Source organism: Malurus melanocephalus, unplaced genomic scaffold (genome assembly GCF_030028575.1).
Source record: "Malurus melanocephalus ecotype Western Australia unplaced genomic scaffold, MMel_1.1 scaffold_734, whole genome shotgun sequence".
NCBI classification, from domain to species: domain Eukaryota; kingdom Metazoa; phylum Chordata; class Aves; order Passeriformes; family Maluridae; genus Malurus; species Malurus melanocephalus.
In genome coordinates, this window is record NW_026623966.1 from 53908 (window position 1) to 78867 (window position 24960).

General features: G+C 40.8%; 1 protein-coding gene across 4 annotated transcripts in view; it reads right to left on the reverse strand.

Moving 5' to 3' along the window:
• Positions 1–24960, reverse strand: part of RARB (retinoic acid receptor beta) — a 191004-nt gene that overhangs the window by 34230 nt on the left and 131814 nt on the right. For 3 of the 4 annotated variants that reach the window (XM_057384694.1, XM_057384693.1, XM_057384695.1), the window contains one exon: positions 11229–11370. In XM_057384694.1, coding sequence (XP_057240677.1) covers positions 11229–11370 — 142 coding nt within the window. Of the gene's footprint in view, positions 1–11228; positions 11371–11764; positions 11798–24960 lie in introns of those variants that run through there. The other variant, XM_057384696.1, reaches the window with a different exon arrangement.

Here is a 24960-nt window from a genome sequence, read left to right on the forward strand (position 1 = left end):
GGGGGGGGGGGGGGGGGGGGTGTGGAATTATGCACTGAGCTTCTCTTCCAAATAACTGAAAGGGGTAAATCAAACATCTTTCTTGTACAAAAGTGCTGTCAAAAGGCTCTCATTAACTAACAGTCACTTGTTCCATAGATCTGGATCATGCAGGTTTGATCCTGGAGCTGTTCAATGGGATAACCAGATGGTGCAGCACAGCACAATGTGGGCTGCAAGGCCAAGCACATCCTGAGCTCTAAACTTCTTCACCAATCTTCACAAGACAGCTAACTGGAAACACAAGAGCCCCAGCTTGCTCCCTGCCCAACAGAGGCAGACCGGAACTGGCAGAGAGCAGCTGAAGCTCCCCTAAATCTAACGCTTCATCTTGYAGCATCAATAGCTTTTCTGTATCAGAAAAAAACCCACCTTGATGAAACTTCAGATGTGACACTTTTTGAGCATCTTTCCCCTGTTGTGTCTCCACTAGAATCAAAACATACCATGGCACAGATCACCTGGAAGAAGTTCTATGGCAAGAAAAGTAGGACATAGTCCTTGCATTAAGCAGCAGCTCACACAGCTACGGTGCAGTGAGGGATTCTGAACAAGTGAGGGGCAGCAATTCAACACCAAAGGACATTCACTTGCTGCTGATTTGTCTCCTGGGCTGATGCCTCCTCTACTGGTGTCTCCAGGTTACAAAGTGGCTAATACCTGGGCTGTGCACTATCAGCCTTCTTTAGATATGGAAAATGGCATGTATTAGCCAACCTCTTACACTCAATTTTAAAAACTATAAAAACTACAACTCAATCTTTGCCACTGGAACATTCCCCAGACATACAGAGTATATAAAATCACTGTGTTTCATAAGAACATACGTAACTTGTGGATTCTTTGAAATATAAAACTTCTCAAACTCCAGGACTTCCTGGCAATTTCCAATTTTTCTGCCTCTCTTACATCGGATTACTATTTCCATRATGCAAACTGTAATCAGCTAGTTGGAAGTTAAAAACAAGGAGAGATGGGAAGAAGCAAAGGATTTGCAGCAGCACCCATTGCACCAGTGCTGACTGACAGCAGAAAATCTGTTAATGATGGAAACAGGAGGAGACAGAGCAGGTAAAAACAGTGTCCCTGGATTGACTGGTGTGTCAAGGAATGACGTCCTCTCCCGCTCCTTCAACCACGCAGTGATGTCTTCACCAAAACCACCTGCCAAGGGAATAAAGCCCAGCTCCCTGCCAGGGAGCTGGCACCCCTCAGCCATCTGATAAATTGTGTGTGTGCCCACTGCTGAAGGAGTGAGGTGGTCTACAGCATTTCTAAAACAATTTATCATCCAGTATCATCCAATTTTGTATCTTTGCGATGTTTAATCCATCCTCACTGCTAAGTTTTCCTATTTAATTTAAGGTGKTTTTTTTTTTTTYCCCCAAGCTCTCAAGTTTTATAGTATAAAGTTTCCCAGGTTCAAATACATCAAATTCTGCCTCCAAGAAAATACTGATGATAGAGCATCGACCTCCTTGACATGGGAAAAAAAAAAGCTAAAATGCAAAATGCACAACACTGATCTGCCAGTAATCCTCCTTCCCACAAGTTTAAAGACAACAAATGTTTAAAAATATAATGCGTTGAAAATGATACAAATGTAATGCACTTTGTAAGTTTGTCATTTTCAATGGTTTGTAAAGTCCTTCCTCAGAGGATTGGACTTAAATCATTTATTAACTTGAAGCTGATTGCTTTGTCCTGGAAAGGGGGAAGAACATGGATTTCTCAGATGTAACCCAATTTCCTAAGAGAAACAAAAGCAACCTGATGCAATTCAGTTACCAAAACAATTTATCATGCCCTAAGCAAAAGTATAAATAAATTAAATTACAAATTTAGCTCCTTCACCAAAGTCTAACTTTACAGASAGTTTTAAAATTAACATTTCACTTGCTTCGAAGTTTGCAAAAAGAAAGAAAGAAAGGAAGAAAGAAAAGTAGGTCAGCATGTTTCCCCAGCATGTCTTTCTGACTCCATTAAAACTGTCTGTCAGATGACTAACCATGCCTGTAATCCAACTAAAAGCATGTTTGCTTTCTGTTGCACTTTTTGCCAGGGGAAAGGAAGAATTCCATTTAGCTTTWACTCTGAAATTCAGGTAAATGTCTCCAAAGTCAGACAATTTCCTTACATTTACTTACCAAATCTGTTTATATCAACAACAAGCAACTGGTTATGGATGCACGGCACTGAGAAATGATCCCAYAGCTCATTAAATGCCGATCAGCCACCGGCACCGCCTGTAGGGCTTTAAGCTACAACTTGTAGAAGTCAGGTTTCAGAGCTGTTGTCTGATTGACAGACTTTTCATGAGACCTAGATTTCAACATTYAAGAGCTTTCAGAAACAGGCAAGCATGCAAACAAGTACTGGAGTAAAATAAGATGGGACAAAACAATTTCTGTTCATTTTGGGCTAGAGGACATTAAAAATTCTAACGCCTTATGATCTCTCTTTTTCCTTTTATAGAATTGGCAGCTGAGTGCTTTTTAAGTTTGGATAGAAAGGGTGTTATTTCTACTGCTTGTACACCATCTACTTTAAAAAATCCTTTACACTTTCCACATGAGCGTTGAAGAACTGGAGATTAACTGTTCCGATGTATTTTAAAATGAGCATGTGATACAAAGTCAAACTAAAAACAAATCGAGGCTATTTTTAGAGCACAGTCCTAGGGCCAGCATCCCAGCAGGAGGAGCTGCAACGTGTCAGCCGGCTTATCGCAGGCACAGCAATGGAAAACTCCCCCTRCTCTAACAATTCATCCAGAGGATGAAAGCGAGCTGTGAGAGCCTGACAGCAGCAGAGGGAAATCCATGGCCTCATCTACTTATGGAGAGATCTTCCTAAACCGTCTTTGAGAGCTTACTGGTTTCCGAGCCTGCTTTCCATCTTCCACACCATCAGCACAGAAGCTGCTCTCTGCAGAAGCTGGCGTGAGCTTTGCTTCTCTGCCTTTTGCAGAGGCACCTACCCCGTGCAAAAYCATCACCAGAAAAAGAAAAGTTTGCACATACAAACCATCAGGAAGACGTATGCATTTTCACATTTGTTCCTTCTAAGGGGAAGGACCAAAAAAGCCTCTCCTCGGACAGAGAGTCCTTCAGGAACATTCGGGTTGCTGCAGTTCAGACTTCCTAGAACTCTTGGGAACAATTTACTGCATTTCTCATGAACCCTGGCTACTGTAGATAACATTTTCAGGTTGGCCTGACAACCAAATAAGCCATGTTTAGCTTCAMGGCCCAGGACACTGGCAATTTGCTCGTTCCCAGACTGATATTTATCTCATTGACATTTCTCCATCCTTTGGATTCAATATCCCAAAATTAAAAATAAAATAAAAAAAAAAATTAAAAAGCGCATTCAAAGGGCGAAAAAAGTCAGCAGGGAAACCACAAGGTGCCAGTATAAAAAGCAGAAGCCACATGGCACAATTAGAAAGAGAGATGCAAAGATGCCCCGCATCCATGAACAAGAAAATGATCCGAATGAGGAATACGAAGCAGTGAACTGAGTGCATAAAGGAAGAATGGAAGCTCTGAAACAAAGCTTTTGAGGTCATGGGATTGGGGTCTCTGCAGTTATGTCCGCATGACAAAGCAAATGTGGCCTCAGCATCGCTCTTAGGAGTGCAGGGACTGGATAGGGACTGGCTACCTCCAGATTTCCCATCTGCTCTTACAGCAGCATTGCCCGGCACAGGACAAAGCAGAAAGGATAACCCAGGGTTTTCCTTGCCATGAAAGCAGCTGGGATACTAAACTCAAGATGAGGCAAAGGCAACCAGCAATTGCAACATAAATGCACAGAGCCAGCRTCTCTACATGTACAATTTGGAATAATGCTATAAACTGAAGTGGGGGATGAGAAATAAAGACAAAGGCCAGGGAAAGAATGAGATATATGCTGAGAAGTGATTTTGTAAGAGATATCTGCCCAAAATGCCTTTTAGTGAGAAACTGACAGAAGAAAGTATCTGGCAATCCCTAAAACACCYCAAAGATATAAAATGAAAAAGATTAAAAGTTAAATCTGTGTTAATGCCAACTGTTCTCAAGGAAGAGCCCAATCTCCAGAAAGGAATCTCCACAGAAGGTGGCACACAGAAGGACTGCCACAGAAACCTGAGCTTCAAGCACCAACAGACACACCATGGGCCCTGACAACATGTGCTACCTTAAAATAAGGATGGGTTCAATAAGATCTGAGGACTTTGCTAGAGCAGTGAACGGTAGCAAGCACTTCTCTGGAGCATGCTGCAGGTCTAAGCAGAAATTAGACTSTGTGTGCATTACCCTTTTGCCTGGCTCTAGTTATCTCAAGTTTCACCTGTAATGAAAGAAAAGTTACTTGTACAAGGACTCTGTGCCAGTCAGCTGAATATCTTCCACAGAACAAGACTGAGACCCATTCAGAAAGTCCTTTCCTAAAGCACATGTCTGCCAGAGCATGGTTGGGTACTGCAGTACAAATGATTAACATAATAACTCTGGAAGTGTCGCAAATTTAATAAAACACCTTGTTAAGCAAAAATGTAAGAAAGACACACATTTACAGTCATTGAGGACTAGGATTGATGAATGCAGACAAAGGCTGCAGAGAGCACAYGAGCCCTGATAACTTCTGCCAGGATCTGTGTTGTCATAGAGACAGCAGAGAGCGTTGAAAAGTTCACCACGGTAGCTATACCTTAGTGAATAAGTCTTAATGTAACTTCCAGCTGAGGATGTGTAATCAATCTCCGTATGAGCTTATTGAAGGAATTCCCTTTATGCTTACTCAGTCCTCAAGAGCTCAAAATGAGCAAAAATATTTTAAAWATATATATTTTACTACTTTTAAAGTCAAGCGGAGTGCTTCTTTTGGATTGGGAGAGTAGGGGTGGTAGAGGCAGGAAGGTAACTGTTTCTTTTGAAAAAGAAATCATGTGAAACATGAAAAACTTGATAAAGATATTCAGTTTTAAAAACCCCAAAACACACCAACCAAAAGAAAAAGCATGACAATAGTAATTCTAGAGCAGCCTGGCAAGTTTGGCCACACACAAAGTGTCTCCCCCTTTCCCCAGACACTTTCTGTACAAAGGTGGTTGCAGCCCTGGCATCTCACTGCTACTCTTCTCCCACTTAGTTCAGTCACCCCATCCCCTTTTACACTGCCAAACACAGGACTTTCCCTGTTCTCTCTTCCCTCTCCATGCCCTTCTCCTGGCATCTCCCTCTCCAGTGGCATTTGACCCCTGGTTTACCCTCCTCAGGGCAGCAGCACCCCGTGACCCTTCTCAGGTCCCTGCTTTGGGCTCTGTCCCACCACTTGGGAGGTATGGGACACTGCAGCCCACAACAAGCAGCATAGAAACAGTGCCAGGGGTTGTTTATTGGCCGAGGTCTTCAATTCTTGGCTTACACAATTATGGGGTTTCTATGCAAGGAAGGGAAAAAAAAAATCTGCAGCACTAGCGTGTTGCAGTTTAAAGTTACAGCTATTTGCATAATGCCTGAAAGGCAAGGAATAGAAGAAAAAGAGAACCTCAGGATGCTATTCTTACTTTGCCCTAACATTTTAGGATATAAAGATCAGACTAATTACCAGACAGTCTTGAATTGAGCAGGGTTCACTAATCACGCTTTGCTTGAGGAATTAGGAGAGAATTTACTTAGCCGCATCATGAAAGGTGCCAATAAATTGTTCAGCTGGAGAGTTAACATAATAAAAAAAAATCATTTTTTATGTTATTTTCTTTAGCAGTTTATTAATTGCTGCCTGAAATACTTTTCTGAAACACAACGAGCTGCAAATGAATTCATGGGCTATTAATCTGCTGTACATGGCACTGGAGGGAAAGCTCATTAGGTGAGTTGATGCAATTACTGCTATTACATAACCATCTTCACAKAACATAGAGTAAATTATGGATAATAACATTCAATCTAAGTTGCTCCTTTAAACATTAAAGCTGGCAAGTGAAACCTATGCAAAATCAGGGGTAAAGGCTAAAACATAGAAGAGGCAGACTGCAAAAGGAGAAAGGAAAAGCAGATTTGCTTCTTTAAAGACAGAAAAAAATGTGATAAGCAAGAGATGTTTGTTTAACCATGGGAAACAATGGACAACAAGTAGAACCCAGTTCTCTACAAGAGAATTTTAATTGTATGTAGATCTTYTTCAGCCACCCAGCATAACAAAGTGTGCATTATCTCTGGCAGAACACAGGCTGACACTASAGCACTGTGGTTTTTGTTGCAGGAAGACTCTTCCCCATTGGCTTTGCTCTCATCTTAAAAAATCTCCCCATCGGTGATATTTAGAGTTTGGCATTAACTTTTAAAACTTCCCAGTTTCTCAACCTGAAAAAAATTAATACAAGGTTTCCTATCTGATGACAAACTGAAAAATGTCTCCAAAACAATCCACTCTTAAAAAACAAAATAAAAAAAAAAGTGTGATCTCTATGGCTTGGGCACAGCTTTGCCATTATCTATATACTTCAGTTCTTAATTTAATTGGTGTTTTCACAGCTTACATCTTTTCTTTGAAAGCACTTACAATACAAGCCCTTGTGAAAAGACATAACTTTCAGCTCTCAAGACAGGAAAGATAGTCTAATCAGCTTGTAGGKTTTAGAGGGAGGAATTAGTCCCAGAACAGAATTCAGGGGTTTGTGATTTCCACTCTGATATTTAGCTTTTGCCTCTCGAGAAAGCAAGTTAACAGGCAAGGCAACTACTCTGGAATTTTTGAAAAAGCCCCCAGCCACTGTGTGGTATTTAGGCATCCAGTTAAAAATCTAGCCTGTAGCAAAGCAGAAACAATTCCTAAATCCAGTGCTTCCTGCTGGCTAAAAAKAATAAAATAACTCCAGTTCAGTTCTGACTAACATCTAAATAAAGATTTCATGCATTCTAATTAATTCACTTTAAAATTACATCAGTGGAATCTGTATGAACTGTTCAAATTCAGTGCAGACTAGCCCTCTGCTTAGCCCCTCATTGCAGATGGAACCATGCTGCACTATGGAGTCTGAAAAAAATTAAAGAGAAATAAAAAATATAAACATTAGAGTTCCTCAAGTTAATGTTTCCTGCTTGCCAATTTCTACCAGAGTGAAAATAAGCAAATCCGTTCATTCTATTGTTCRGTAGCAGAATGTAATCATATGTTCCAAGAAGCATGAACATTTWAATATTATAAGACTCAAGTCTGTGGCAAAGAGTAAAAGACATTTCTGTACGAGTTAAAAAAAAAAAATCCCAACAAATACAGCACACAGAAACTGGATTCTCTCCTCTTCATGATAATTTCCCTGCATTCCCTCCCTTCCTCCTTTCCTCCCTCCAGAGAGGTTAATTGTAAGCAGATTTACAAATCTGAACATTGCTTCAGTGCACTGAAGTAATCTGGAACAATTCTGTGCCTTTATAAACATAATTTTGCTCCGTTAGAGCTCACTGCAGACAAGGTTTATGCCAGTATAAAGAGGAGTTCTCTGTATCACACCCTGGTACGTGGGCTGGGATATGTCTAAGGGGACCCCTAAGTGCATCAAGTACAGTGACAGTTCCTGCAGTCTGCACATTTTATGAAAAAGATGGAAGTTGAAAAGTTGCTGGGCTAAGCTGGGCAGTTGTGGCAGAAGGAAGCTCCATTTTCCTTCCCCTTATACCCCATAAAAAYATCCAGTTTAGGTTCTCTTTATGGGCAGGCTCCACCTCACAAAGCTGCAGCATCCTGCCTGAAAGRGTCCATTCTCATCGGAGAGTTTTGCCCAGCTTCCTGCGTGCTCCCTTAATCGCAGGAGGCAGTGGCGGCCGCATGACCCCCGGCAGCTCCTGAGCACCGAGCKCCCGCAGCCAGGCAACAGCGAGCGCCTTTGTGACACCTGGGGTCACGCCGAGGATGGGCTGCAACAGCRGCGGGCAGAGCACGTAATAGAAGGGCAAAGGTTAGTTTCCTAAGGCTCTCCATCACATAATGAGCCACTGTCAGCCTTAGGAGCCTCCTCGCTTCAGCAGTGGCAAAAAAAAGAATCCTGTGCGATCACCGTTTGTCTCTACATGGTAATTAAAAAAAATGAACAGACTGGGAGGCTGTGAAGGACAGAAATGGTTTAGAGTGGGGTTCAGAGTCTCAGCTGCACCTACACTCCCCTAAGCACTCCTACATGAGCTGGCGTGGGACAGCCATATAGCAATCCCAAACCTGATGCAGTGCTGGCAGAGGGACTGGCTCCAGGCCCTGAACAGGGAGCTGCAGCTCAGGTTTCGGGGACAAAGCTCTGGCATTTCTGAGGGAAGAGTATCTGATTAAAGAGAGCAGGGCTTTATTTCAAGTTGTGTTTTGTCCTGTTGTAGGATGATAAGGCAGTCATCACTAAGTGTTTTCCCCTCACACTCTTTGTCTTGCCTATCTGGAGCACAAACTTTTTGCAACAGGGACAACACAATGAAAGACAGTCCCTACACTAGYGGGATCCAGTTTCAGTGGGTCTTGAGGATATTATCACAAGGCAAATAGCTCCACTCCTGCCCTGGAGGTAGTGTAGTTACTGACCTCTCTTGATCAGATCAGGGGAGTAAAATGGGGTTGAAGATAGCTTTTTTCCCCTACACGAACAAAACAACCTATAAAGAAATGCAAATTTGGTGCATTCCTTCATCATCTCACTTCATTCTCTGAAACAAGATAAAAGCAYACAAGAAATGCTCAGTATCTCCTCTCTTTCAAAGACTGTACCCCCATTCTTAAACCYCTACTTATCACACTGGCTATGCACTCAGTTCCCATGTCTTCTCTGATGTTTGGAGGAATGCTCATTAAGCTCAAAGGGAGCTGCATATGCAAGTAYTTCTGCATGCCCTGTAAACGCAGAACAAATAAACACAAACACGGGAGTGTAGCTTTAAAGCACAGATTACTCTGTATACTGAAAATCAGCATCCACTCCTCCTAAGCTCCTAGGAGCAGACCTTGGGGTTCCTATTTGCAGGTGCCACCGTGATTACTTTCCCCATTTGGGACTGGTCTGAGCATTGTAGGTTTGTTTCCCTGTGAGATTTCTGATACTTTTTTCTATCCTTTGTTCAGGGCTTTTACGTTACAAGGTAACAGAACTGTAAGAAGACAGTAAAATAAAATGTGAATAATGCACTGGGGGAAAAATAAAAACCTCTTTCTGGTAAGAAAAAGCCAACTGGCAGATGYGCCTTTGTTTACATAAACTTCTAAAGAAACTGAGTTGAAACCTAGAGATATGTAAGAAAGAAGGCCAGATAAGAAAATAGTTTTTCAAATCTCTTAAGAGATGAAAAGCTCCTGTTTATGAAGGGATAACACAGAATCACTTCAGACTTAGTTCTTAAACCCAGAAGACAAGACACACTGCATTCAAACTGATGACATTTAAAGTAATTTCTCTGTTCCTTTGCAAATGCCTTCTACAGAAATGTAGCCAGAGGACATCCCTCACTTCTCCCCAGGATCCTCTGTTCCCCCTCCAACCTGTTATCCCCCTTTGGTGCCTGTAGTAGTTCGAGATAAAGGCAGCTGCCAAAGGGCAATTTCACTCAGTTCACCCCAGGAAACAGGCAGAGCAAAACCTTAATTCTTGTTGGMAAGGCTCCAGCTACCCTATGGGAGAAAACAATCCATCACCTAAAAGGGAGTAAGTCTTTATAGTTTATCCAAAGTAACTTTGGTTAACATGTTAGAAATACTGCTAATRCTTCTAAAACCTACTCCAATGTGACGTTACAGCATTTAATAAGATTACTATTTCACGTCAGCAATAAACTCCTTAAGAACTCAAGACCAACAAGCCCTCAGGTGAGAAAAATTTCCTTCTCTTCCAAAGTGCATCATACTGTTTTTATCAAAGAAAAAAAGCTTCATGTGCACAGATACATGTGCAGTGAAACAGATATCAATAAAACCCACCTCATTCAATCTTACATCTTTGCATTCAGCCTACCTTCCCCTTTACTCTCTTCATGGTCTCCACTCCAGCAGATCTACACCTAAGTATTGATAAGTGCACTTCAAGCACATGAGAACACTAGAAAACCCACCAAGGACAGTGAAATAATAGAAATCCTAAGACCTCCTCCCCTGAGAGCTAAAAATGTTTTATTAACCACAATTTCAGATTTCCATGAAAAGAAGCTGGAAATACAGCACAATGGTCCTAAGGATGTACCTGGTTCTTTCTCCAGTTCTCAACACTCTTTCTCAGAGAGGACAGAGAAGGTGAGAGAGAGAAATGGGATGCAATGAGGAAGCACAAATGTGACTTTTGGACCTCTTTAGCTCYTGACCAAGTACAGAGAAGGGCGCTACTGGGATGTCCTACACAGTTCGGGGATGTAAAATGCTGAAGATGAGGACTGGCTTAAACAACAGTTCAGACACAAATGTGTCATCATTCCCAATTTTTCTTTCCCTTTGGTCTTAAAATCTCTCCAAGAAACTTGCGGATGAATTAAAGTTAATAACTGGTGTTGGAGGTGGYTCCCTCCTCTSTTACACACACACTGCAAATTTCTGYASMGTTTATTACTGGAATTGACCTACTGACACCAGGAACACTGCTGATAGAGGTAAAAACWACCCTCAACAATCAAACAGATCACTACACCAAAGACTTTTTTGTTACTGCAATCAATCCAATCAAGAATRAGAAAGTTTCAGAAGCATTACCCCATGGGATTTGAAAAAGGCTTTTTTAGCTATATTTTCAGGCTTGATGAGGATATCAATAAACTGGAAAAAGAGAAGATCCCATATTTCTGCATAAATATTTTAAAATGTTAATTTAAAGGGCAAACCAGAGATGTTTAGAAAAGAAGGGAGAGGAAAATTCTCTGGGGTTTTGGTGTGCTTAGCAGCACTTCTGCATAATCAGGTTTACTGCCTTTGCAGGTTTAGAGAAGAACATTTGCCAGCTTGTTTCATCTTTCAGAGAGGGCCCAGGCAGTACGAACACACAGCTTATAGGCTGCAGAGTTAAGGACTCAGAAGTTTGTAAAGTACAGGTCTAAAGTTGTGTACCAAATCCGTACTCCTTTCCCTCCATAGGAATGCAGACACTGGTTTCAATCATATAATTGCATAATAATTTTTTCCAATAGGACTACCACATATGTGTAGGATATGACAAACAATAAATTGTTTCTGAGACAACTTACATTCTTTGGACATTCCCACTTCAAAGCACTTCTGTAGTCTGCAGTACTGGCAGCGATTTCTGGTAACTTTATTGATAACACAGTTTTTATCTCTGTGACATGTGTAAACCATGTTCTTCTGGATACTCCTGCGGAAAAAGCCCTGGAATCAAGAAAAAAAGAAATCAAGTAAGCTTCTGAGCTTTCCATAAAMCTTAGAGACAGGCACAAATGTTGCTTTAAAATAACAAAATTAATTCAAAGTTACGGCTGGAGTATGGCATCTTTAAAGACTCAGTCTTACTACAATTTAACACTGTTTCTTGCAACATAAGACTCATCTCTTAAATAAAAACTAATTATCTAATGCAACCTAAGGCCAAAATAAACAAAGCTAGAACTAGTAAGAGCATTCGGGAAATTATGTCCTAGATTTTACAAAAAAAGCTCAAATAAAAATGGTTTGAGCTTATGAATGTAAGTAATRAGTTGGGTAAACAACAGCCCTCCTAACAGATCCACTTGGAAGTCAAACACTCATCCAATAACAAACAGACTCTCTCAGCCTGAAGGTYCCATCTATTTTTGTTACTGCAGAGTTTCTCTAGTTTGAAGGCTGAACCTCAAAAGAGAAATAATTTGAAACCCAGCTCTCTTAACTGCTGAAACTCCTACAGCAATTAATTAGGCTCCTGCAGGTGGAAGAGTTCCCRTATCAGGTTATTGAATTGTGAACTTGTAAAACTTGCCAATTACAGCACTTTTTTCTTACTCAGATACAGCTGTGAAAATAATAAAGTAATTACAATGATCTTGAACAGAAATTAAAGAAACGTGGAGRTCTGGTTTGTACTTAAGGAACACCATTTGACTGAACTCCTCCTTTAACAAGTAAAAAAGAGAAAAATAGCTATAAATGGTAGGGTTAGGTGGCACAGAAAAAAGGCAAACCCCAAGTTAATTTCTTTATCTGCACTAAACCCCAAGCTTTAGATAATATCACGTAATAATGAAGAAAAAAAAAAAAGAGGATTACTTTAAGCATTTTAGAGCTCAACCCACAGATATTCAGCAAAAGTATTTCTGCAAYAGACATTTGGAAATTTGACAGCACTATTTAACCTTCTCACTCAGATTTTGAAAATCGTTTCAGCAAGCACCAGGGTCAAATTTCAGTCAACATCGCAGCATCATGGAAGAATAGTTAGCAATTTAACATTTGTTGGAGGGCTYGAGAGGTTAAAACTCTTCAACCAGCCACATGTTTACACCCTACAGGGAAGCTGTAAACTCGATGCCGTAGATGATAGCTCTKTGCCCACAATGCATTTGTCTAAAGATGCAATCGTGGTAAGCTATAAAATTGGCTCTCCTCGAAGCACTCTCTGAGATATGTGAGCAGTTCAAAAGCCCAAGCCCCCATGGTTCAGAGCTAACTGGGAGACTTTCTGGCTATATGATCAGGGAGTGGTAGGGCAGGCAGTAAGGGCTGGTCATAAATTCCTTGCACAACCAACGTGCTACAGATGCTAATGTTATGAAAATACCTCAGATTCACTCAGAGCTGAAAAATGCCTCCTTAATCACGTAACCCCTGGCAAAAGTTTTCYGCAGCTCCTGCACAGGCAAGCCTCCTCCTGAAGTTAGCTCCTCTGATTTAGGAGATATTTAATGCTTTCCATCAAAGAGGTAAATAGAAGCTCTCCATACCTCTTCCTTAAGCAACTGGACACAGAAGAAGAATTTAAAGCTATTTGTTTGGATAATAAAAGCCTTTCAAGTTCTCAATAAACTTCTATTTTATATTCTATACTTCTGATCATTAACACTGCTTGAATTGTTGCAGTGGCAAGTATGGCAAGCGTATGTACATTAATTTCCTTGCTGAAAAGAAAATTTATGGTAATATTTACTCCTTTCTTGCTTTGATATTCCCCTACCTGTGACGCCTGACTCTGGGGTAATTGCTGATATGGTTAACAACAATGTGAGGCATCTATGGCTTCTATTTTGGTTTAACTGAACAAACAAAGTGTGAGCTGTGCTGGTTCAAGGGTTTCTCCATAGCTTATTTCCAGCTGGAAAGATGCAGCCAAGCTGGTAACTTCTGTGGCAGCCACCCCAGCCTAATCAGAGCTGCAGGTGATTAAACACCCACAGCCACCAATGGCATTACTCTCCTGCCATCAGCCTGACACGGCAAGAAAAACACCATGGCTCAAATGAAAAAGTCACCCAATACTGGAAGAAGAAGAAACAGCCTTCTCCAAATATATCTGTACTTTACCAAATTCAACCTGTAGCTAATGACACCTACTGATTGATCAGCTATTCTGATMAATAGCTGCAGGGGGTGCATCCTTATTAGCCAGGGTTTAATTACAGTCCATCAGGAAGGGAAAGCAGAGTAGGCTGCTTCAGTCCTTACCAGGCAAAGTTGACCACACAGCCCAACTGAAAAATGTGATCCATCTGCAGACAGCAAGTATAAAGCATTCATGAACTCATTACTAATAAAAAAGGTTTAAGAAGAACAAATTTGGAAAAATCAGATCTCCAGGTTGAAATGAAGAGAGTTTCCTCAACAACCTATMCTCCCCAGGCAATGCCCTCCACAGAGTGAAAGATATAGAGGAGGATACTAATTGTGGAGGCTTCAGCTGCTGTTTTGCAAATTACTTTTTAACACCTGCATTTGATTTTCTTCYTGGAGTTACTCACTGAACATAAATAAAAATGAACTTGTTTACATAAAATGCTCAGGTGAAAAAAAGGTGTAATGTGGTCCTGCTCAGAATTAAGGACATGGTTTTCACAGCATATTAGTGCCCACTCCCAAGCATTCTTCCTCAAGCCAGCACTATGATACCATTCCTTGTAAGATTTGTGGCAAACTCATTTTAAAAGCTCAGCAATATGGCATCAAAAAGATTTGATTTTTATTTTCCTCTGGACAGGCACTAAGATAACTATCTTTGCACACCAACCCCAAACCAAGTTGTCCTAGGGAGAGGAACAGGAGTTCAGTACTGGCAGGTGAGGAGCACCATTTGCTGGGTGCTGGGGCTCAGTTTCCCCACCCTCCTCCATAAACCTGGTGTTGTGCAGCCACAAGTTATGGGTGGCACTGCAAGCTGGGTCATGCTCAGAAACATTTCCTGAATCTGAGCTGAAAAAAGAGAAAGTGTCCTGTCTTTCCWGTGCAGGGTCTTGGACCCTGACTTCAGTTCTGCAGCAAAAGAAAACCCTACAGGACTTGGGGATTGCAGTGCAGGTGCTTGCTGCCCAGTTAAACAGAAAAACACATTTAARCCCCTTCAAAGCCAGGTTCCAAATAGAGCAGTATAGTAACACTGGCCTTTTCACTAAAAATACTGAAGTTAGAAGCAAACCTAAGTCTTCCTCCAAGTGCTTTTTGTCAAATGACTCCCATCTGATCTCAAAACCTAAATAGTTTCTTCAAAAACCAAGTAAATCCAAATGTGACCTGACCTTAAGAAGTTGTCAGAAATTTTAGAGACTGCAAACTACCACTGATTATAAATTAATCAACTTCTAGTGCCTACTGGCTCTTGGAAAACAATTTACTACCTACTCTAATACAGTCACCTCGAAGTGAATCTGGCTGAATATTTACATAAGCCATTTTTTATGCAAATATTTTAGCATCCTGTCCAAATTAACGCCCTGTGATGGGAGATGAAACACTCCAGAGCCAAAAACAATCACAAATTATTTTTTCTTTGTAATTTAAAATGCCTTATGAATATAAAAAACCATCCCATTCTGTGAGACATAAAGCATTACTGTCATACATAATTGTTTTTGATAGCACCTACAAAGTACTTGAATTTAAAATAGAGGAAGCTACTGAAGGCCTATCAGGAACAGTGATTTACTCGTATATTCCTTTTATCCACAACTTTTGAAAGGAACATAGATCTTGTGTTTTTATTTTAGAGAAGACAAAGCTTTGTGGAAATCACAGTTTTGAATTAATTCTGTTTTTCTGAGCTGCTTTTATCAGCACCCTTTACACAGAACGTTTTGGACAAACACTTCAATTTTTAATCTCATCTTTTCTGTGTATCACACCACACTCCTTCCAGGCCCACCAATCTTGTTATCTTAATGGATGACAGATAGAGTATCACTCTGACCATGCCACATTAGGCATCCTCATTTACCGAGTGCAAGGAAAAAATGCTGAGTATAAATTATTCAGAAATCTATTGTATCAGCGTGTGTTCCCTGAGCATCCACCAGTGGCAGAGCAGACAGATTATTTTTCACTTTTAATTGTGTTGATATCTTATCTGCRGCACTGAAAGCAGAGAGTGGTATGTGAAACCGTATGTATCAAGCAGCAAACAAACCTGGCTTCCTAGGTCTATTGCATAGAAGTAAATAATCTATTTAGTCAATCCAGCCTCAACACAATGCCAAAGAAACCACCTCATCCCATTCACCACTCACTTTTGTAGCATTTGCTTGTGAATGAGTCAAATCTTGAGAGCTCAGTACAGAAGAGAGAATATTAACTATTTCAGTAATATTTTGAATGCCATTATGCCACTGAATACAAAGGACCTCATTAAGGATGAGCCCTCAAGATAAGGTGAAGTGTTTAAACTTGTGAAATCTTATGGATTTGTTAGAATGAACTGCTACCCATACATATCTTATAGGGAATCTATACCCTCTCCTCTACTGTCCAGTGGATTTTGGCAAGGCAGATGATTTAGCGCTCCAGTTATGCACATGCATGAAGAGATGGATCATTTGATCTCAACAATGTCTTAAAAATATTTTGCCAGCACAGGGCATGCCAAGTCWTATTTGCAGGCATAGTGGGCTTACAAGCTGAAAACTTGCACTGCAAGCCAGGGACAGGGTAATCAGCAGAAAAGGGCTATTGCAAGCTCAATCTGTTTGAACAGCCTGATCGGTTCATCTGGTTCAGCTTTGATTACCCCCAAATACAGGCAGCCAGCTATGACTCCTGCAGATTTAGAGGCCATTCTTTGGTAAATTTGCAAAATAAGCTTCTGAGTGAAGCATATTGCTACTTTATCGTAAAAGAAACAAAGGAGTAGGAAGGACTTTTCCGTGGCAGTTTATCAGTCATTTAYAAACTCTGACTGAGCTCTGAGAGGAAAGATAAATACCAGTAACAACTGAAAAGAAAATCCAGCCCACCACATACCTGAAATCTCTGCCCTCAGCTTTATTTTGAAATAGGGGCTGGGCAAATACGTGTGCTTTTTACGAAGGAAATGTTTGTGATGCATGGTCTCTTTTCAATCTCTCTATTTTAATCATTTAAGTTCCCCTCTATCCTTGCTAACCCTGTAAAATGTAGTTAGAAAAGGTAAAGCCCCTATTCCTGTTCTCTCTGGAGCATCAAGAGACATTTAAGGTATCTCTCAGCAATGGGATCTGTATAAAGCTACTTTGTTCTGTGACCAGGGAAATGCCCAGATATATCATTGAACTAAATGTAGTTTGCAGTATTTTTATTAAGTAGTGGCAGCAGTCAGAGAACAAAAAAACACCATCCTCACAAAATCCTGGTAGCATGAGCAGTCAAGCTAGAGCAAAGACACAATTTTTTTTTTTTGTTTTAACCAGGAATATTCACTCTGGAAGGCCTTGGTAATATGCAAGCTGGAGTTGCATAGAAAGGCTTACAAATGCTGTTCAGTGACACCATACAGACAAAACACACTGCAAAATGGCTGCAGCCAGAACACGAGACCCCACAAGTAATGAAAGCCACCAAAGCAGCTATCTTAAAGGAAGCTAAAATGATTTTATTCCCAGATGCACTAAACCTTTCTGGGATGTCTGCACTGTCTATCACACTTTGGAAGTCACAGCTTGCAGAATAAACAAATTAATTGTCTGACATTGTGGCTGGAAACCACCACTGGCACAAAATGGAAGCAGCTACAACAATAAGTAAAGGAAGGCTCGCTGCCAGAAAGCAGGGGAATTGTGCAGGATGATGTACAGCAGGGCAAGACAGGCAAATCTTTGCAAAAACAAATGAAAGAACACTGTTAAATGCCAACAGCTGGTAGAGAGCACCTAGAGATCCAGCCAGACAGCAGTGGAGGATTCAGCACCAGCCCACCCTGGGAAGGACTCTGGGCTTGTCTGTCAGTGCTGGTATTTCCAGCATGCCATCCACAGTTCTGCTTGTCTAGCCATTTATTCTGCAGATGAAGAGCAGCCATAAGATTCCACGGCCAAAGAAACATAAATTTGCTCATGGAACTGGTGTGGCAGTGATTTTTATTCTTTTTAATTGACAGAACTAATTTTTTTATATTCATAAAAATAAGCAGCTGTCATCCCACATCTTGCATATGGAAATACAGAGCTGTGGACCTAAGAGCAACCCACTATGGGGAATTAAGGTCTATTATCTTTCCATTGTTGTTACACAAATGGAAAGATTTGAAATATTTCAGGGTTTTCTTATTTCTTAAAAAAGAGAAAAGGGCCCAAAGGACATGGATGGGCAGATGAGGAACATGTCACTCCTCTCTAAGCTACCACAGTAGGGATACCAATCTGCAACCACAAAAACTTCGCCAGCAAAGACAGAGCAGGCCATGCTTGATAAATCCTAATAGTTTTTAAGGTGAAAAAGGTCTAATGGGTTTCAGAGGGAAAAAAAAAAAATTCTGATGACAAAGCTTGAAGAAAGTTATTCATGGGGCTAGTAATGCCAATTAGCCATTAGYCACCAGTGAGGCTGGAAAGAAACACCATTTTTTATTGTGCCCCATGCCAGAACAAAACTGATTCACATACCTTGGTCTAATGTTAAAAACTTGCCCTAAACCATCAAAACATTGAGTACTTTTTTTTTTTTTCTGGGGAGTTTGAAACAATTCCACTGGCCAGCTGGCAGAGAGGCAGCTACCAACAAAAAGGGAGAGATGCATTCCATCGGCTGCAAAGCTGCAACAACCAGATTCTTCCAGCGAGGGTACCACGACATCCCTAGGACTACGCACGTATTTCTCCACAATTTCGATTTTCACTGAACTCCTGACCTTTTTAGCAAACATGTCAAAGTCTCCAGACAGAACAGTCATCACCTTGAAACAATATGTGAGGAGAAAGAACGGCTGAGATTTTCTGCTTCTCCACTTCAGTGATTTAAACTGAGAGGAAGGGGCTGGTATGTGCTTCCATCTGCTTTCTTCAAATTAAGAAAAAAAAAAGGAGATGGAATGTATATAATTAAAAAGTTACAGTTAACTTCCTTTCTGTCGTGTCTGTAGGATGATTTTTGGCCTGCTATGAAACTCCAGATGGGAAGAGTAATGAATATAATTTAATACAAATAACAGGAGATCAAAGAAGYGCTTTTCTGAGTTATTTCACACAGTTTAATGGAGAGCTCAGCAATGAATTATTGCATTTTGCTGTTGTTTTATATTTTTGTTTATGCAAATCAATTCCCTTTAACCTAATTTGTGAAGGATCAGACCTATAACCCAATAAAACCATAAAATGTCACTAGGATGGTTGTACAACTGGCTAGCACTTATCCAGAAGGCTGTATGTTGCTAACTGCTCATCGTTTTTTTCCTCTCTTCCCCTCCAGTGCCTCAGGATTTATACCACCAATTAAGACAATAATGAGTGCCCCAGGTTGACCTCCCAGGAGCAAGAATTAATTAAGCGCAGTATTTCTTCGTAAAGAATGACACTTTTCCAAACCATTTATGTAGCTGCCCTCCTGCATGGAAGCACAGTAYCACAGAAGACTTTTCAAATTGCTGTCCCTCAATTGTATGACTGATTTTGGTGTATACTCATAATTCGTGTCTTTGTTTTCATCCACTGGGTTTTCGGATGGTTGGAGCGGGGGGACTTCTTCTGTGGACAATGTCACAATTTTACTAGGACGCACATGGGGTTTTTTTTTTGCACAGAGCTATAATGGAAAGACACTAAACAACAGCTACTCTAACAAAGTAGAGGACCTCGTTGTAAAAACAAACAAAAAATCCCCACCAAGCTATGCCCATGCAGTGACATGCAGATTCCTGCAGCAGGCAGGACAAGGAAAAGACTCATGTTAGCTCTGCAATTACCATGCTGCAATTACTTGTAGCAGTCTCTCAAATTAACCTCTCCATTTAGCTGCTTGGCAGAGATGGAAACACGTGAAGAGAAAAGGGCAAGCTCAAACACAAACCTACATGGGAGAAAGGAGGTGTGTGCATGCTCCAAGGAAATTCCYTGCACAGGCAGGCTTTGTGTTCTCCTCCTCCTCTTCCCCTCCCAGCCTTCCCCACAAAGGCTTGCAGAGTTCCCGMACATATTTGGCAGCAGAGTTATTTATCAGAAGAGGCACAGGGGCTTTATTTAATTGTCAGCCAATACAAAAATCCCTGCATTTCTGCACCATCTGAAATTTATAGAGGCGCTAGTTTCTTTCCCGCTATCAGCAACCGAATGTTTACAGCTCAGCTGAAATAATAATGCAAACTATGCCACAAATATTTATGTATGCCTGCAAGCTGGCTGAGGCGCAATTCCCCTCGCGCTAGCAGAGAAATCCGCACAGTTTGCGTGCACAGCCAGCTGTTCCCTGCTCTCGCCCCAGCTGACCTGGAGCCAATGCAGCAGCCCAGCCTGAGCCTGGCTGSCTGGATGGGTGCCTGTGGGTGCTGGCAAAGAGCTGGCTCTGCCTATGCCACAGTATGGCCCCCACTTGCCTTCAACACTCAGGGTGTTTTCCATTCTCTTTGTCTGACCTGGGAGGAGTTTTAAAACGTGCCCGATCTGCAGCAAAGAAGTTTCTGAGGAGGGATAAAGTGACATACGAAAACAATGCAGAAAGCAACCTAAAAATACTCAGAAGAAATAACATGGACGTAAATATGCCAAAATAAACCAGATGTCTTGAGCATTATGCTTCCTGGTACAGTTTTCAGGCATTTATCTGAATGACTCATCACCACAYGTTCATTATGTCTCCATAGTTGTTTTTTTTTTTGCTCTTAGTTTTGACAGTTGACATCTAAACAAATATGTTGTACCAGATCTCTTGAAATCTGGCAAGTAATATCTTGTACTTAACTACTTTATGCTGCACTCTCATYCCCCTGTGTTCGGCAACAAAGAAACTCTGCTAATATAGAACTACCCACTAAAATCTTCTAAAGCCTAGAGTTTAGTGAAACTTGGATGCCTGGAGACTAGAAAACAGAGTTCAAGTAAACAGCCAGAAATATGCAAGTCTGGCTCTCTAGTACTGGCAGTAGTCAAGGAAAATTACCTTTCCACACTGCAGCTGAAACTCATTAMCAAAGGCGACAGCAGAGGGATGAGTTGGAGCTGGATCAGCTTGGAAAACCCACCATTTTTAAGAGTGAGATGGTGGCCATATCCTCCTGCCCAGTTACGGTACACAGTCAAAGCACCCATGGTCAAAACAGTCCGCACAACATGGGAAAGCAGGCTGAGAAAGGTGGAGAAAATGCCAGTGCAAAGGATTAACAACTGCAGAAACAGAGCCAGAGGAATCAACTGACTAGTTCCTCCAAGCAGTAAAGACTTTTAGGGTAATGATAATTGGAGAGATGTATCTTGTTGCAAACACCAACCCAAATCATGCTGAGATGCTGAAAAAGCATCCCGGCTTTCAGGACAAAYGCAATGCTGCATCCACCTTGCCTGGTGGATCATTCAGCCAAGTCGTAGGGAGGCAACGGAGAGTCTCAGACTGGGCAAATTTGACCATGAGAAAACATGACCTTTCAAGGATGAGTGAATGAACTGGAGCTGATTAATCTAACACAGGAAAATCTTAGCAAGATGTTTTCCTGTTTTCTCTCTCCCCTGCCAGACTTCAATCAATGGCCAGATTCAAGCACAGAGCTCATATAATCACAAGACGATCATTCTTTCAGTTTACAAAAATCACATGGACTTAGGGTAAGATGAAAGGTCTTTTTAGTTAGTTCATCCATTTGGCTCCTGGAGGCTGCGCTTGCCTCCCTCCTGTCCACCTAACACTCCCTTTTCTTTCCTTTAAAAAATATATCTTTTCACTTTTGTTTTTGTACACATAACAGTCACTGTGCATTACTATCAACATATGTGGACCGGCAAAGACCRTTTGTAGCAGCATCTGAGAAATGTCTTGATCCCCTGATCACAAAACAAAGGTAAAAAATGGTAATGTTCATTCATTTCAAAAAATGATGGGTTGCAGATCTCTCTCTCTTACATGCTCTGCTTAAATCTTGCCAAATCTGGAGCACTGCCACTCTTTTGGACCAGCAGAAAGCATGTAAGGATCACAGTGCACACTGAAGYGAGAATCTAATAATTTGCATATATATTTATCACAGGTACACAGGGCTCCAGGCAAGCCAAACACCCCAGAGACAGGGAAGACCTCCCCTCTGTGTGGGAGATTCATCTGGAGAGCAGCCAGCCAGGACACTCRCAGGAGGAGTGCACAGTAGCCCACTGGAGTGGTTACACCACGGCTATAAATCTCTGCTTTCCCAGTTAAGCGCTTGGGAGGAGGGAGAGGGAATCGGCCACAGCTGACAGTAATGGGTCCCATTAAATTGTCGCTTTTAAAGAGACTCTAAAACGAGAACAAACTTGCTTCATAAGCATTTGATCAGYTTCCCTGACATCAGGCAATGGCAGACCCTGCTCATGTGCACTGGCTTGGGGCTGCTGGCTCTCCCCTCCAGCACTGGATTCTGAATAGCTGGAGTGAAATCACTGGCTGCATTTACAGCCAACCAAATCTACATTTTTTGGCACTGTTTGCAACTGTGTCTCACCTTGTAATTTATGTATCCATTACTCTAGACAGGGGATCCAGAAACAATATACTTTTCCCCTCAAAAATAAAAGTATTATGATCCAGTTTTTATTGCATAATAACTTTTCCCACTAAAATACATTAAATGAGAAATTTTAAGCATAGCCACATAAAATCATAAGGGACTTTATATACAAAAATGTTTTTCTACTTCTCAGCTGTCTCCTGAATTGAGCTGTGGAAATTGTGGAGACTCCTGCTTATTATCAAAAGGAAGAACAATTTATGAGTAGGGACTCTGAGTATTTGGTGAACCAGCTGCAGCAGCACACCAGTTAAACAGTTTCTATGCCAATATATCAAAATTACCAATTGCAGATTTGGATGCATGACTTCTTTAACACTACAAGTTTTCATAAGTGGAGTACTGAGGTGCACAAGTGTTACACTTTAAGGTGTCTCCTGTATATGGGAAGCTCCTCTGAAATAATCAGAATAATATAAAACAGAAAGAAGGTCAGAACATGTATGTAATTTACATGATTCTCAGGAGATAAGGTATCCATCTTTCAAGACTACAGCAAAATCCAGATACAAAGAGGGAAAGATAGGTGCACGGCTGTAATCTCAACTTGGGCAGTTTCTGCTCTTTTGAGKGGGCACTCAAAAGTGAAAGAATTTTTTTTAAGTAAAGCATTTGTTTTATTTTACAGGGTGAAGAAAGGAAGAATGTATATAAAAAACAAATTGGATCAAGAATCTCTAACGCTGACTTCATTGGAAATACTGAATCTTGAAAAATTACATTCAGTTGTCTTTTCTGCTGCAGTACAGATGAAGACCAGCTCTGCAAAACTGCAGCTCTGGGATCCATGCTGCAAATTCAATTGYACTCCATTTCCAGAAGGATCTAAAGCAAATACCCCTTTAGGAATTTTTCCCAAAGGAACACTTCATTTGGGATTAGGAAGAAACTCTGTTTCCATTATCAGGTCAGTCAGTAARTGCACATGGCAATGGAAGGCCACTTTCCAAGGCCAAAGTATTTCTCCAAATTGAGAAGCTGACCAACTGGTTGATGGCTTACAATAATCAGARAATAAATTTCAAAATAAATTCCAAAACTAGCAGACAAAGAGCATCTGAATATCTACTTAATAAATAAATATGAACAGAATTAGATAATGGTTAATTCTATTTTCTACCATTATGAAACCCTTTAATTTTGGATTTGCTTTTCTAAGATGTGCCAATCAGAAGTCTTTAAGTAGTTGCTAAGAAAAACTCCAACTACAATTTGAAAAGATGCCTAAAGCAAGCACAGCAGTGACCTCAGCCATCTCACCAGCACCAAAATCACACTCAGCCAGAACTACACTTGGCAAACTACTGTACTCTTTCTTCTTCCTGGAAAAACAGTGCACTTTCTTGTGGGGTGCAGCAAGCTATCCTAAATCTAAATTCAACAAATCAATTGTATATCCTTCTYTATCAACTTCTCATTAACCCAATCTTTTTTTTTTTTTTTTTTTAAAGTTACAGGGTTAGAAAATGAAACCTAGTTCATTGTAATTTTATATAYTTGTGATTGCATAAATATGRCACAGTATAAAAAAATAGGCTAGTACTGTTATCAGAAAATCTCAGAGTATTTAATTTCTGAGGKGTTTGCTCTGACATCCCTATTCCCTTATTTGCTGGCTTACAACTGCAAATAGTAATTTTAGAGATCATATTATAAAATCTTGTGTTAAATGTGGTGGAAAGCTGCATTTTTTCCCACACTTACACAATTTGCTGGGTGTGCACAAGACAACCTGTACTCTACAACTATAATTAAAGGCTGCATGTGGTCCTTAAACTAATGGAGAGGTATGAAACAGATTGACACCATGAGAACAAAATAAAAGGTTTTTGCCTCTTTCTAGTGAAGAAAATTGAAAAAGCAAAACCCATTAGAACCTAGTGACAGGAAAAGAAAAACACTCTCCACATTCTCTGCATGCAAACCAGGGGACTTCTCAGCAGGCAAGTGTGCCAGCCAGAATTGCAGCCCACTTGCTTCTGGCGTCTCTGGCCAGTACCYCATAGCGTGATTTGCATAGACACATAACAAACTTTTACACATGCATATAATTTATCTAATTCTGCTGAAGGTGTAAACCACGCACACCTTACTGATCTGGTGTGAACCTCAACTCTCTCAGTCATTTGCTAACAAGGAACAACAGCTACGGGCAGGTGAAAGTTGGATAGAAATACAACAAACACATCTATGAGGACTCTCATCATATACCTTGGTGCAAGAAACCATGAGTCAACTCCAATAACAAGTACATACACATATAAATTCAAAATCTCTTCTTTTTACAGTGTATATTCTCAGGTAGACAAAGGCATAGACACAGCCAGAAGAGTAAGACTCAACAACTGTAGTTTATTAATAATAACAATGAAAAAACTGTAACTCTTATGGGCTGGTTAGTGGTCAAAGACCCTGAAAATATATGCAAGGTCAGCAMGCATGGAGGCTACATTTATATGAGGAAATGCTCTTGGGAACAGTCACAGGCACTATGACTTGCTGGCAYATGATGRGAAAATCCACATCTACCTTAGTGARCCCCTTTGGCCTCTGAAATGGGACAGTTGTGCCCAAACTGTCAATGAGAGATGCCTGCCTGCAAGAGAACACTATTTGGTACCAGAAACCTTCCAGGTACACAGCACGGCAAAGCCGTGACTCAAAATGTAGCTGGCCACCAACACACCAGAGTTTGATAGTCAGACACTGCTGTTCTTTTTTCAGTATCAGGAATTTTATGAGAGAAGGGAGTGAAAGATTTAAGCCAAATGATTATACATCATTATTTGACAGTTCATGGAAAATAAAAGAGAACTTTCCAGTTCCTGTTTCCACGGGACGCCAGCCCTTGT